Raw genomic sequence first — 14,913 nt, forward strand, 5'->3', positions numbered from 1 at the left:
GCGGATTTGCGATTTATAAAGAGTGAGCAGCTGTATGGAAGAAAAGTAACGCCAAGAGCGAAAGAGAAAACCAAGTTTTTTAGATGCAGAGGAAGCAATATTTGTAATGTGCTTGTGCCAAGACAGATTAGAAGTCAGGGTAATCCCCAAAAGAGATATATCATTTTTCCTAGAAATCGGAATGTCACTAAAGATAATCACAGGAGCAGAAGAATCCTTTTTGCGAGATTAAGACAAGACTGAGTTTTAGAAGGGTTGAAATCAACTAAGTTGTCTTGCCTGACCAATTTGATTGGATACTATGATGCAGTCACAAAGGAACTGGATGCAGGGAATAACTTTGATATTATATACTTGGATCTTAGAAAGGCTTTTGATACTGTTGCACATGGAAGACTGCTGCACAAATTGGAGCAGTGTGTGGCACTGGAAGCAAATTGCTACTATGGATAAAGGGATGGTTGAAGGGGAGAAGACAGAGAGTGGTAATCAAGGGACACTGCTCATCATGGACTAATGTTATTAGTGGAGTCCCTCAGGGTTCAGTGTTGGGTCCATTGTTATTTTCTGTATTTATAAATGATACTGATGATGGTGGTGTATCAAGCTTAATGTCCAAGTTTGCAGACGATACAAAGGCTGGCAGTGTTGTTAAGGACACTACTGACAGTATGCTGCTGCAACAGGATCTGGAAAGGTTGAGCAGATGGGCTGAGAGGTGGGAAATGAAGTTTAACATTGACAAATGTAAAGTACTACATATGGGAAACAGTAACCCCAGAGCAATGTATCAACTCTGTGGTACTACACTGACAGTGGTAGAGAATGAAAAGAACCTGGGGGTAATTGTGCAGGCAGATATGAAGTTCGCTGAGCAGTGCAGACACGCTGAAAGAGTAGCTCATGGTGTCTTGTCAATGATATACAGGAATTTTTCTAGCAGGGATAAGGAGATGATTACTCCCTTGTATAAGGCAATGGTCAGGCCACACGTTGAGTACTGTGTACAGGTCTGGAGGCCTCATTTCAAGAAGGATGTAGAGCTGCTAGAACCAGTACAGAGAAGGGCAACAAGATTAGTGAATGGAACAAAGGGTTGCTCTTACGAAGAAAGGCTTAAGTTTTGCAAATTACAGCGTTTGGAGATTAGGCACAAGTGAGGTGATCTGATAGAGGTGTATAAAGCCTTGAATGGTTTGAGCATGCTCAATGCCAATGGGATTCTTCTTCTTGCTCAGAATAATCACCTGAGAGGGCATAAATTCAAATTGAGGAAAGACAGATGTAGGATAGACGTGCGGAAATTTGCCTTTAGCCAGCGGGTGGTTGGTTGGTGGAACAGACTTCCATTCCTTGTTGTGGAAGTTGATAGCCTAAATAAATTTAAGGCTCAGCTAGACAAGTATTTCGAATGAATGGAGAGGTGAAATGGGAGTGGTTTTTTTTTTTTTTTTTTTTTTTTGCCTGATGCTGCATAAGCTTGCTTTCTTGCATCATATGCCTCTACTAATGCTAATGCTTGCTTTCTTTTTTTACCTTCTCCCATTTATTTATTATAACATTGCCTTTGGAAATTTTATAATAAATAAAAAAGACGAAGGCAAAAACAACTTCAAAGTGATTGCAGCTCCTGATCTTTCAAAATTCCCCATAAACCAAACCATAAAAACTTTTTTTTTGGTTGATTCTTTCCCCCAGGATTGAACTGGAGGATCACCACCCTCCCAAATTGGAAAAAAAAAATGTTTTTGTTTGTATTTGGTAAGGCCACCTGAGATCTTCGTTGACAATTTAACTGTCCAGTCCACTCGGTCTTCCTTCATTTGGTAAACTATTACTCTTCTAGTGAAAATAAAGCTCCTTCATTTTGTCGTTGCTTTGAGTATGAAATAAAAAATTGAAAACAGAAAAAAAGATCAGTGTCTGATAAAAGTTTTGTTTTATCACATCAGTATATATACAATCTCTGGAAAACTAGATTATACACAACTATGGTGCATATGAATCTGAAATATACTTATGGTCAGGACAGAAATGAAAGATCATAAATTTATTCTTTTGAATGATCACAGAGTTACTGAAATTTACTTATGCAATTTTCTTTTTACAAAAAAAAAAAAAAAAAAACTAACACTCAGCAATTATTAAAATAAGTACAGTAAGCATACATTAAAGGCATTCAATGAGATAAACTTAAAAAAAACTAATGTCAAATTAAAACATTTAACCATCGTGAAGGTTTCGTTTTGCAGACAGAGAGCAAAAGAAAGGTGCTCTGCACAATGGATTGTTTTTTTTGGGAAAAAACTGATACTATCAATTGTCTTTCCTCAATTTGAATTTATACCCTCTCAGGCGATTATTCTGAGCAAGAGGAAGAATCCCATCAGCATTGAGCATGCTCAAACCATTCAAGGCTTTATATACCTCAATCAGATCACCTCGCAGGTGCCTAATCTCCACACGCTGCAATTTGCAAAACTTAAGCCTTTCTTCGTAAGAAGCAACCCTCTGTTCCATTCACTAATCTTGTTGCCCTTCTCTGTACTCATTCCAGCAGCTCTACATTCTTCTTAAAATGAGACCTTCAGACTTGTATACAGTACTCAAGGTGTGGCCTGACCATTGCCTTATACAAAGGGATAATCACCTCCTTATCCCTGCTAGAAAAATTCATGTATATCATTAACAAGACACCATGAGCTACTCTTGCAGACCATCTGCATTGCTCAGAAAACTTCATATCTGCCTGCGCAATTAACCCCAGGTCCTTTTCATTCGATACCACTGTCAGTGTAGTACCAAGATGCCATGGTTAAAATGGTGTCATATGTACAAGAGACTTCAGAAAATTATGTCCTGGGTATATTTCTTGACTTTAAGGGGTCATTTGATCATATGTGGTGGCCGAGCTTTCTAGAAAGAATGAGAAAAACGAAGTGTACTGGGCAGTTCTATGGAATTTTAAAAGATTATTTTAAAGATAGGAAAGTTACAATTGTAACAAAATATGGGAAAGTTACTCAGGAAGTAACAAGAGGTGCTCCACAAGATTCAATCATAGGTCCCTAATAGTCGGAATATTGTATTGGATGAGCTACTGGTTCAGGAGTGGGTAGGATGTGAACTGTTAGCATATGCTGCTGATTAGTTAATAATGGTGGTGGGAAAGTCTAGAAAAGAATTGGAGGAGAGAATTAAGAGGGCTATGGGACAAGTGGAGAAATGGGCTCAGGTCCATAAAATGGAGATATCAATGAAAAAAAACTCAAATGGTTCTGCTCAAAGGGAAGCTCAGTAAAAGAAGAAGGCCAACTGCAAAAATATTTGGTATGATGATAGCATATGCCCCCTTTGTCAAGTACCTAGGAGTTTATGTGGATGAAAGGATGTCCTTTTTGTCTCACGTGCAGAAATTAAGAGATAAAGTGAGGATGATTTATTTAAAAATTAGGAAAGTCACAAGGGTAGAATGGGGAGTGAAAGGCAAGTCTTAGACCTCCTCTATAAATGTATATTTCTACCGATTGTGACATATGCATGTGGGGCTTGGGGTCATAGAGTGACTAATAGCCACGTTAAAAGAAATCTTATTTCAGCACAGAGATTTGCCCTTCTGGCGGTGACGCGATCCTGCAGAACCGTTTCAAATGATGCTCTGCAAGTTATTGCAGAAAAGGAACCAGTGGATCTGATTATACTTAAAAGGACAATGGAATATGCAATTAAGAATAATAAGAAAATAGAACTTATGGGAATAAAATCTTGTAGAGAAGAGGGAAGAGAGTATGGAAGACAAGATTTGAAAGTAGAAAAGAAAAGGTTGCAGCAAGATACAGATTGTATTTGGCAGGAAAGATGGAACAGTTCTGCTAAGGGGCAGAAATTTCTGTTACCTTTGCCTTTCTGCCTGGGGTGAAAACTATGAAAGAGATTTCATCTTGGTCTGGTCTAGGAATGTTCCAAACAATGTTAATAACTGGACATGGGTTAAAGAAAAGAGGGTAGAGCTTGGTTCAGAAGAAAATCCAATGTGTATTTGTGGGATGGTAGAGGATACAGAGCATATTTTACGGCAGTGTGTAAGATATACCAAGGAATATGTTAATTAGGCAGATTGGTGCCGACTCATACACCTGGAGTGACTTGTTTAAGAATAGAGAATGGAATGAAGCTTTTCCTGAGTTCGCTAGAGAAGTAAATAGGATTAGACAATTATAAAAGTTTGTATATATGTAAATAGTGTTTTTATGGAGTTGAGATTTAGTTGGAATTGGAATTTATTGATCTTATAGTTTATAGTTGTATAAAAAGGAAATGTTGAAAAAAAAAAAAAGTATAAAATATAAAATACAAAAAATATTGATTAATTTTATTGTTTAGGGTTTTATATTGATTTTAGAGATTATAGTTGTATAAAAGAAAACGTAAAAAGTATAAAATACAAAAATATATTGATGAATTTTAAAAGTTTAAAGTTTTAATTTGGCTGGAACAAGAATCACAATTTATAGAAGTTTGCCTTTGAAGTTTAAAGTTTAATTGAGCTCTAGATAGTCGATATCCACCTCTTCGGGGCAGGGGCAGTAACATATCCTCAATGTTTGATTTATCATGCGGAGGATACGATTAAGGATCAAAAGTTTAAAATTCATAGGATAGAGGAATAAAGCGCGGATATTGCTCAGGAAGCGCAGGTACAAGTAGGTGTTAGGACAGTGATGATGATGTCAGTGTAATATCACACAGTTGATACGTTACTCTGGGATTACTGCTTCCCATATGCAGTACTTCATATTTGTCAATGTAAAACTTCAGTTGCCACCAAAAGTTAAGCAGATGGGCTGAGAGCCCATCTGCTTAACTTTTGAACAGATGTCTTCCATGTGTAACAGTATCAAAAGCCTTTCTAAGATCCAAATATATATCAAAATTATTCTTTGCATCCAGCTTCTTTGTGACCACATCATAGTATCCAATCAAATTGGTTAGACAAGTCTTCCCCTTAATAAACCCATGCTGTGTCCGAGCTATAACGGAATTCTTGTCTAGATGATCCTGCAGTGTTTCTTTAACCAGTGCCTCCATTAATTTTCCTGGAACAGAAGTTAAACTAGCAGGTCTGTAATTACTTGTGTCACCCTTTGATCCTCCTTTGTGAATTGGGGGTCACCAGTACCCATGGACTGGAGATTTCAATCTCCAGTCCATGGGTACCTCTACTGAGTCCAAGGAAGCTCTCATAATTATGGCTAAGGGTTTGTTTACTTTCTTTGCTGCCTCATTTAATATAACTGGATAGATCCCATCCACCTACAGGTGCCTTTCTTATGTTTATCTTCAACAATTTCTCCTCCACTTTGCTCTCAGTTATTACAAAATCATCTAGCTCACTGCCAGAGTTTAATTCACCTCTGGCATTCACCTCTCTGAATAACTCCTTACATGTGAATGTAGATGCAAAATGCTCATTTAGTTTGTTAGCTACCTGAGCAAGATCATCAACAGTTGAACTATTGATATCAAGTGGACATCAAATTATAGGATAGATGTGCAGAAGTTTGTCTTTAACCAGTGGGTGGTTGGTTGCTGGAACAAACTTTCATCCATCGTTGTAGAAGTTGATAGCTTAAAAAAATTCAAGGCAGAACTAGACAAACATTTGGAGCAAATGGATGGGTGAAATGAGAAGGCTTTATTTTTTTTTCTTGGCTGATGCTATATAAGCTTGCTTTCTTGCATCATGTGCCTTTACTAATGCTAATGCTAAAAAAAACCCTTTCTTTGATGGGTACTCTATCTAGAAACAAAAGTTCAAGGAAAGTTATCTATTGGCAGCTGTATTATGAACTTATAAAAAATTATATTGAACTGAAATATCCTTTTGTATGTTTGTATGTTTTCTTTTGTATTTGACTTAACAAAAAAATTTCAAGGAAAAATTTTTTATTGAACACAGCATTATAAACTACAAAAAGGCATCAAATCGAAAAACAAGAAATGACAAAATCAGATAAATGTGATTTTTTTTCTTTTTAAATAACTAATGTAATTATTGATAAGAAATTTTGGTTTTGGGGGAGGTACTGTAACTAAATTTTTATAAATGCTTGCACTCTATTAAGGAGTGTTTTTTTTATTTTTATTTTGGAGGCCTCCTTTTTAGGTTTTTTCAACCCAAAGCTCTTGTAACAATAGTGATATTTCACTACTTAATGGTTAAGTTAATTTCATGCCCAACAGTTTGTGTCAACTGTAAAAAAAAAATATGCCAATAATTTTTCTTTTCTTATTAGATGCAGTAAAACTTTTGATACTCTTCCAGAATTTAGGAGCAATGTGAAATTAGGGACAATTAAAACTATGATAAAATGATAGTTAAGTGGTACAAAACAGAAGGTCATTATAAATAGCAGTGTTCTTCAGCAATTAATGGTATGAGTGGGATATAATGAATTCGGCATTGGGCTTCCCCTAACTTCAATTAATATTTTATTAAAGATACTGATGTAGGTAATTCACGTTTGATGTCTTAGTTGGATAGTGATACATAGGTGGGCAGGGTAGTTAAGGGCATTAACCAAGTATGATACTTCAAGAATATCTAAAAAAACTAAGTAGATGGGCTGAAAAATGATAACTGAAGTTTAACATTGATAAATGCAAGGTACCATTTGGATACCACCGAACTTATTTATAATGAAAAAGACTTAGGTGCAGTTGTATGAATCAACATTAAGTTCTCTAAGCAGGCAGGCAAGCAGACAGAAGTGCTCATCTGGTTTCAATGGCATTCTGCCACAGGATCAAAGAGGCAATTAAATCATTGTACAAAGCAATGTGTAAGACACGTCTTGAATACTGTACACAGGTTTAGAAACTTGTTTTAGAAAGGATATAGCTCTGTTGGAAAGGGTGTAGAAAAGAGCAACAAGATTAGTTGGGGCACAAAAGGAGTATACTCTTACCAAGAAGCCAGATTTCTGTAGAATGCAGCAACAGGACTCTGCAGCTGCACATAGATCTAACTGAAATAAATACTAATACTGAATGTATTTATTCCTTGTGAAGTTTTATAAGATTTCTATCTGTTCTAATTATTTCTTCACAATATAAATAACTACTGATGAAGACATTCTGTATGCTTAATAACTTCATATAATTATAATGTGATTCACTGCCTCTTTTTCTGCTGGGAGGAATTTCAATAATTTAGTTAAATGCATCTGTATTTTTGCATAAGCCAAAAAAAAAAAAAAAACTGATCTTATTAAAAATTTGCTTAGTTACTTACTGCAGTTTGCCATGATTCCTGGAGGAAATTTAAATAGGCATGCACCACTAAAATATCAATGTTTGCAGCTCTCAGAAGCAGGAGTTCAGACTGAACAAGAGATGACAATGTACAACGGAAGTTAGTTTCTGACTCAAGACAATGTTCCCAGGTATACTGTAAAGAATAAAAAAATATTATAGAGTATATGAGTTATTTTAAAAATGTCTATTCAAGCTTAATACTGTATATGGTGATGATACGGGCAGTGTTACTGAAATACAAAATAACTGGATTTTGTATTTCATTACAATTGGAAATACAAGATAATCTTGGAAATATAATTTCCAAGATTTTTTTTTATCAAGTATATTTTAATATCCAAAAGAAAGTAGGACCTGGACTTACTTAAAATCTCACCTGGACTTACTTAAAATTAGTAGAACTATTGACCAGAAAACTTTCCCATTTTATCCATGGCAGTAAATGTTCAGGAAACAAAACAAATACTGAGAAACAGTCATAAATTAGTCATAAATCTGATTTTTATTTTTTACTTTAGTAGGGATGGAACTATTAAATCATAACGGCCTAATGTTCTACGTATAAATAAAATAAAATTTCTATTTACATTCCAGAACAGCCACATAGTCAGAGGAATTTACACAAGAGACAATAAAAATAGTACAATATTTTACGGTCTTTTTTTTTTTTTTTTTTTTAAATGCATATTGCAATGTTAAGGCAAACTTGTTTCGAACAATTTGTTATATATTATTATGTCACTGTTTGGTATAAACATATGCCCATCCTACAGCCACTTATATTTAAATCCCCAACTTTAATTTCTTTTTATGTCTGTTCAAACATAAAAAGAAAGAAACTAATACAGAAGTATATAAATGGCAAATAACTATAAAAAAGAAGTTTTGATATCTTTTCTAGTGTATGTTTTTTTATGGAATTCTTAACAAAAAAATACATATATATATATATATAAATATTAAGATGACTTTATAAATTTTGACATGGATGGTCATTCTAACTAAGCAATGAAAAACTAAGCAATCAAGTATAGAAGTAAAATATAATAGCACTCACACAGCATTCTGTTTTTCTATCTCTACTGCTGGAGACAATGTTGCCCCCCCCCATGACAGTGACAGAGCTTGGTCTTAGACCCTTTAAAAATGACTATATTATCCAAGAGTTTACCACCTAAAATAACTAATACCATTTTAAGCTGAATAAAGTCCCCAAACAGGTGAATTCATTAAAAACTCAAAGGTACTGCTGTGATGGTTTTGGAACTATTTCATTCCATCAACAGACAATGGGCTGGGCAACTCATTCAATCAATGGTTACTGTTACCCATATGCAGTACCTTGCATTTGTCAATGTTAAATTTCAATGGCAATTTCTCAGCCCATATCAATATCATTAATAATTACTATCTAAAATAACAATGGGCCCAGCACAGAACACTGTGGGACTCCACTAATAACATTAGTCCACGAAAAGCAGTGCCCATTGATAACTACTCAGTCTTCTCCAACTCGACCATCCGTTTATCAATTGTAGTAACTGTCCCTTAATGTCATACTGCTTCAAATTGCACCACAGCCCTTTAAGTGCAAAGTATCAAAAGCTTTCCTGAAATCCAAATGTTATATGTTATTAAAAGTATTTTTTGCATTCGGTTCCTTTGTCATAGTATTCAAAGTATTCAAACAAACTAGTCACACAAGCATCATAGTATTCAAACAAGACAGCCCCTTAACAAACCCATACTGCTATGACTGAAGTATACCTGCACCCCCGTCTAAATAGTTCTACACTACTTCTTTAACCAGTGACTCCATTATTTTCTCCAAAAGAGAAGTTAAGCTAACAGCTAGAAAGACTTTTGTGGATTAATTGGAAGATTATTTTCTACAGCAACACGTTCGAGGGGCAACCAGAAGGGGTAATACTCTTGATCTGATTATCAGCAGTGATGACGCATGAATTAGGAATTTACAGATAAAGGGATCACTAGGTGACAGTGATTGCAGTCTACTGATGTGAGATTTACTTAAAGATGCAACTATCATCAAGGGTAAAGGGAAGGGTTTTTGTAAAGGTGACTACAGTGGTCTCAGCCAGTTTTTGAATTATATACAGTGGGATCAATTGATGATGTTACAAAAAGTGAATTCTACATGGGAGGCCTTCAGGGAATTAATCTGGAAGCTACAAGGCTTTTCATACCAATTAAGAAATACTGCTCAAGATTCAGGCCTAAATAGATGTCAGATGAACTAATGAGACTTGTTGCAGAGGGAAAAAATGCATGGGATGCATATAAATTAGCGGGTGACACAGAAGCCTACAGCAGATATAAGCTAGTCTGTAATCAAGTCACAAAGGAGGTTAGGCAAGCAAGGCTGATTATGGGAAATCCTTGGCAAAGGATGGAGAGAAAAACAACAAAGACTTCTTTACTTATGTAAACTCTAGAAGGAAGGAGATGAATCAGATTGGTCCAATTGATGTTGGTGATTCGATTGTAGATGATCCTGCTCATATAGCTGACAAACTGAATGAGTATTTTGCATCTACATTCACACATGAGGAATTCTATAAGGAAGAGAAGGATGGAAGTTTACTAAACTCTTAACAGGGAGCTAAATGATTTTGTAATAACAGAGAACAAAGTGGAGGAGAAATTGTTGAAGTTAAACATAAAAAAGGCACATGGAATCTATCCAGTTATATTGAAGGAGGCAACAAGGGAAGTAAGCAAACCCTTGGCCATAATTATGAGAGCATCCTTAGATTCAGAGGAGGTCCCCATGGACTGGAGATGTGCAAATGTATCTACAATTCAGAAAAGGACTTCAAAAGGTGATGCTTGTTTGTTTGTTTGTTTGTTATTTGGAGCATTAGCAACTAAGGCCATATTGCTCCGGGATATGCGGTAGTAATTTTTTTTTGTCCTTTCCGCATCCTCCATATTTGGTGGTCACAGGCTCGAACCCTGGTCTAATCAAGAAGCGTGTGATACGCACTGCTGCTCCTTCCCACCTGGCTATGGAGGCGCCTCAAAAGGTGATGCAAATAATTATAGACCTGTTAGTTTAACTTCTGTTCCACAGAAAATAATGGAGTCACTGGTTAAAGAAGTGATGCAGGATCACCTAGACAAGACTACAGTAATAGTTCAGACACAGTATAGGTTTGTTAAGGGGAAGTCTTGTCTGACCAATTTGATTGGATACTACGATGTGGTCACAAAGGAACTAGATGCAAAATATAATGTTGATATCATATACTTGGATTTCAGGAAAGCTTTTGATACTGTTGCACATGGAAGACTGCTGTACAAATTGGAGCGGTATGGCATTAAGGGCAAGTGCTGCAATGTATAATGTTGTTGTTGTATGTTTTACAGTGCAATGGCAGCTATAGGCCATTATGCACCATGCAATGTATAAAGGGATGGTTGAGTGGGAGATGGCAGAGAGTGGTGATAAATGGACACTGCCCTATGTAGACAAATGTTATTAGTGGAGACCCCCAGTGTTCGGTGCTGGGCCCCATTGTTGCTTTGTGTTTTTATTAATGATATCAGGCTTAATGTCCAAGTTTGCAGATAATACAAAGGTTGGCATGGTTATTAATAACTCTAAAGACAGTATGATACTACAACAGGATCTAGAAAAGTTAATTAGATGAGCTGAGAAGTGGCAACTGAAGCAAAGTACTGCATATGGTTAGCAAATGCAAAGTACTGCATATGGGTAGCAGTAACCCAACAGAAACATATCAATTGTGTGGTACTATACTCAGGAGGTGGAGAATGAAAAAGACCTGTTGGTAATTGTGCAGTCAGATATGAAGTTCTCTGATCAGTGGAGATGGGCTGCCAGAGCAGGCCATGGAGTTTTGTCAATGATATATAGGAATTTTGCTAGCAGAGACAAAGAGGTGATTATACCTTTATATAAGGCAATGGTAAGGCCACACCTTGAGTACTGCATTTGGAGGCCTCATTTTAGGAAGAATGTACAATTGCTAGAACAAACACAGAGATGGGCAACAAAATTGGTGAGAAGAACAAAGGGGTTCTCTTACCAGGAGGGGGCTTAAATTCCGTCAGTTGCCGCATCTAGGGACTAGACACCTGCGAGGAGATCTGGTTGAGGTGTACGAGGCCTTGAATGGTTTGAGCAGGCTCAATGGTGATGGGATATATCCACTTACTCAGATTAAGAACCCGAGCGGGCATCGATTCAAATTGAGAAAAGACAGTTGTAGAATAGATGTGCAGAAGTTTGCCTTTAGCCAGTGGGTATTTGATTGCTGGAGCAGACTTCCATTTGTTGTGAAATTTGATAGCTTAAATAAATTTAAGGCTGAACTAGACAAACATTTGGAGTGATAGGATGGGTGAAATGGGAAGGGTTTTTTTTTTTGGCTGGTGCTTTATAGGCTTGCTTTCTTGCATCATGTGCCTCAACTAATGCCAATAGGTCTGTAATTACTCATGCATTCTCTGATCTGTCCCCCTCCTTTGTGAATTATGGATATATTTGCACAGCTCCCATACAGACAGCCCTCCCCTGAATCCAAGGATGCTCTCATAATTATGGCTAAGGGTTTGCTTTTTCCTTTGCTGCTTCCCTTACTATAAATGGATAGATCCCATCCATCCCAGTGCCTTTATGTTTAACTTCAACAATTGCTCTTCCACTTTCCTTGCAGTTATCACAAAATCATTAATTTACCTGTTTGAAAAATTTCTGGCATTCCCCCTCCTAAAGAATTCCTCCTAGGTGAATATAGCTGCAAAATACCTAATTAGCCTGTCAGTAACCTCAGTAGGATCATCAACAGTTAAACCCCGACACACCGACCCAGCTGGTCAAGATGCTGAGGCTTTTGCAATTACTAATGACCTTGCACAGATTGTTCATTTACCTACAAGAATACCGGATAATCCTAATCATACAGCCAATACACTTGATCTTTTTCTCCAAAACAACCCTTCTAAGTACATGGTCGAAGTGAGAGGTCCTTTAGGCACTTCAGATCACAACTTGGTGATTGTCTCTTCTCCAATGGAACCTTTATCTCATGGCTATTCCCAACCTCGTGTTGTTTGGCATTACAAGAATGCAAAATGGGATGACCTGCGAGACTTCTTTTCTTCTTTTCCTTGGTCGGATTACTGTTTCAAAACTTCTGATGTCAACGTTTGCTCAGATCGTGTCAGTGAAATTATTCTTGCAGGAATGGAATCCTTTATCACACGCTCCACTTTAAAATCTCGTCCTTTATCTAAACCTTGGTTTTCCAATAAATGTGCTAAGGCTGTTCAAGAGAAGAATGTTGCATATCGTAATTGGCTTGTTTCTAATTCTTCAGTTTCATTTTCTGCCTACACCAAAGCTCGCAACAATTGTAAAGCAGTTATTAATCAATCCAAACTAGAGTTTGAACAGGCTAAGAGTAGAAAACTTGCTTCTTGCCCTACTGGTAGCCGAGCATTCTGGTCTCTTGCCAAAGCTATTGGCCGCAACTTTTGCCCATCTCTGCTTCCACCTCTGTCCAAACCAGATGGTTCTGTTGTCACTTCAGCCAAGGATAAAGCTGACCTGCTAGCATCCCATTTTTCTTCCAGCTCATGTTTTAATGAACTTGGTAAAACACCTCCCACCATTCCCAACACGGTCCATTCAATGCCTCCTGTGGTCTTCCGTCAAAAGGATATCAGAAGGATTTTGATGAATCTTGATGCTAAGAAAGCTCCAGGTCCTGATGGTATTTCTCCACTTGTTCTCAAAATCTGTGCTCCTGAACTTACTCCTATTCTTTGCCGCCTTTTTTCACTTTCTTATTCCAAAGGTGTTTTTCCTTCTGCTTGGAAATTTGCTCATATCCAGCCAGTTCCTAAAAAGGGTGACAAATCCCTCCCATCCAATTATCGTCCCATTGCAATTACTTCTACTCTTTCTAAAGTAATGGAGAAATCAATTAACCGCCAACTCTTAAACTACCTAGAAACCTTCTGTCTGATCAACGATCACCAGTATGGATTTTGTCAGTGTCGATCCACTGGTGATATCCTGGCTTATGTTACCCATTTATGGACTACTTCAATGGAAAGGTTCGGTGAAAAAAAGTAGTTGCTCTTGACATCTCAAAGGCTTTTGATCGTGTTTGGCATAAAGGTCTTCTAAACAAGCTTCCATCTTATGGTCATGCCGGTGTCCCCCAAGGTTCAGTTCTTTCCCCCACTCTTTTCCTCTTGTATATCAATGACCTTCTTCCATTGACTGGAAATCCTATCCATAGTTTTGCTGATGATAGCACATTGCATTCAACTTTCCGTTTTGAGAAATCTTGTCCTGCTCAATCAGCTTCAACTTCTCGAAAATCTGCTACCAATTCCTTAAATGCCGATCTTCAGGTAATTCTCCAGTGGGGCAAAGACAACTTAGTTGATTTCAACCCTTCTAAAACTCAGTCTTGTCTTATATCTCGCAAAAAGGATTCTTCTGCTCCTATGCTTATCTTTAGTGATACTCTGGTTTCTAGGCAAAAGGATATATATCTCTTTTGGGGATTACCCTGACTTCTAATCTCTCTTGGCACAAGCACATTACAAATATTGCTTCCTCTGCATCTAAAAAACTTGGTTTTCTCTTTCGCTCTCGGCGTTACTTTTCTTCCAAACAGCTGCTCACTCTGTATAAATCGCAAATCCGCCCTGCCATGGAATATTGTTCCCACATTTGGGGTGGTGCCCCCAAAACCTCTCTCAGGCTTCTTGATTCCATTCAGAAGTGGGCAGTTAGGTTAATTAATGACCCATCTCTAACAGAGTCTCTCCACTCGCTTTCTCATAGACGCACTGTTTCTGCTGCATGCCGCTTTTACAGATACTTCCATGGGCACTGTTCTTCTGAATTGGATTCTATAATTCCCACTCTCTCTTTCAATACAGTCCGAACACGTGCCGCCACCAGCCAACATCCATTTACTGTCCAACTTCAAACCCACAGAACCAACTTTTCATCTTCCTCATTTATTCATTCAACTGCCGTTTTCTGGAACAACCTTCCTTCATACGTATTTCCTGAAAATTACAATCTACAGAAGTTCAAGTCCAATATCAACAAATATCTTCTTTCGTCTTCTCAACCTCCAACCCAAGCACGGTACTAAGTACTATAGGCTCTAATACCTCTCATGTTTGGGGTACACATAAAAAAAAAAAAAAAAAAAACTTTCAACATAAAGAAGTCTTTGCTATTTTTCTAAGCATTCTCTGCCAGAGAAGTCTCTTAATCTGCCTTGGCTTGCCTAATCTCAGTGCCTCAATAGCCAGGTGAGCAGGAGCAGGTGCGTAGCACACGCTTCTTGATTAAACCAGGGTTCAAGCTCGTGACCACCAAATACGGAGGATGTGGAAAGGTCAAGGAATGACCACCGCATAGCCCGGGAGCAATATGGCCTTAGTTGCTAATGCTCGTAAAAACCAAATAACAACAACAGCCTAACCTCTCTTTGTGACTTGATTACAGACTAGTTTATATATATTATAGGCTTCTTCTCTGCCACATGTCTCAACAGTTAATCTGATATCTATTTA

General features: G+C 37.3%; 1 protein-coding gene across 1 annotated transcript in view; it reads right to left on the reverse strand.

Moving 5' to 3' along the window:
• Positions 1–14,913, reverse strand: part of LOC150079207 (uncharacterized) — a 221,638-nt gene that overhangs the window by 77,481 nt on the left and 129,244 nt on the right. The window contains exon 5 of the mRNA XM_090382994.1: positions 7,295–7,450. Coding sequence (XP_090239120.1) covers positions 7,295–7,450 — 156 coding nt within the window. The remainder of the gene's footprint in view (positions 1–7,294; positions 7,451–14,913) is intronic.

This window comes from Mastigoproctus giganteus, chromosome 10 (genome assembly GCF_048544385.1).
Source record: "Mastigoproctus giganteus isolate SK-2022 chromosome 10, ASM4854438v1, whole genome shotgun sequence".
Classification (NCBI taxonomy): Eukaryota; Metazoa; Arthropoda; class Arachnida; order Uropygi; family Thelyphonidae; genus Mastigoproctus; species Mastigoproctus giganteus.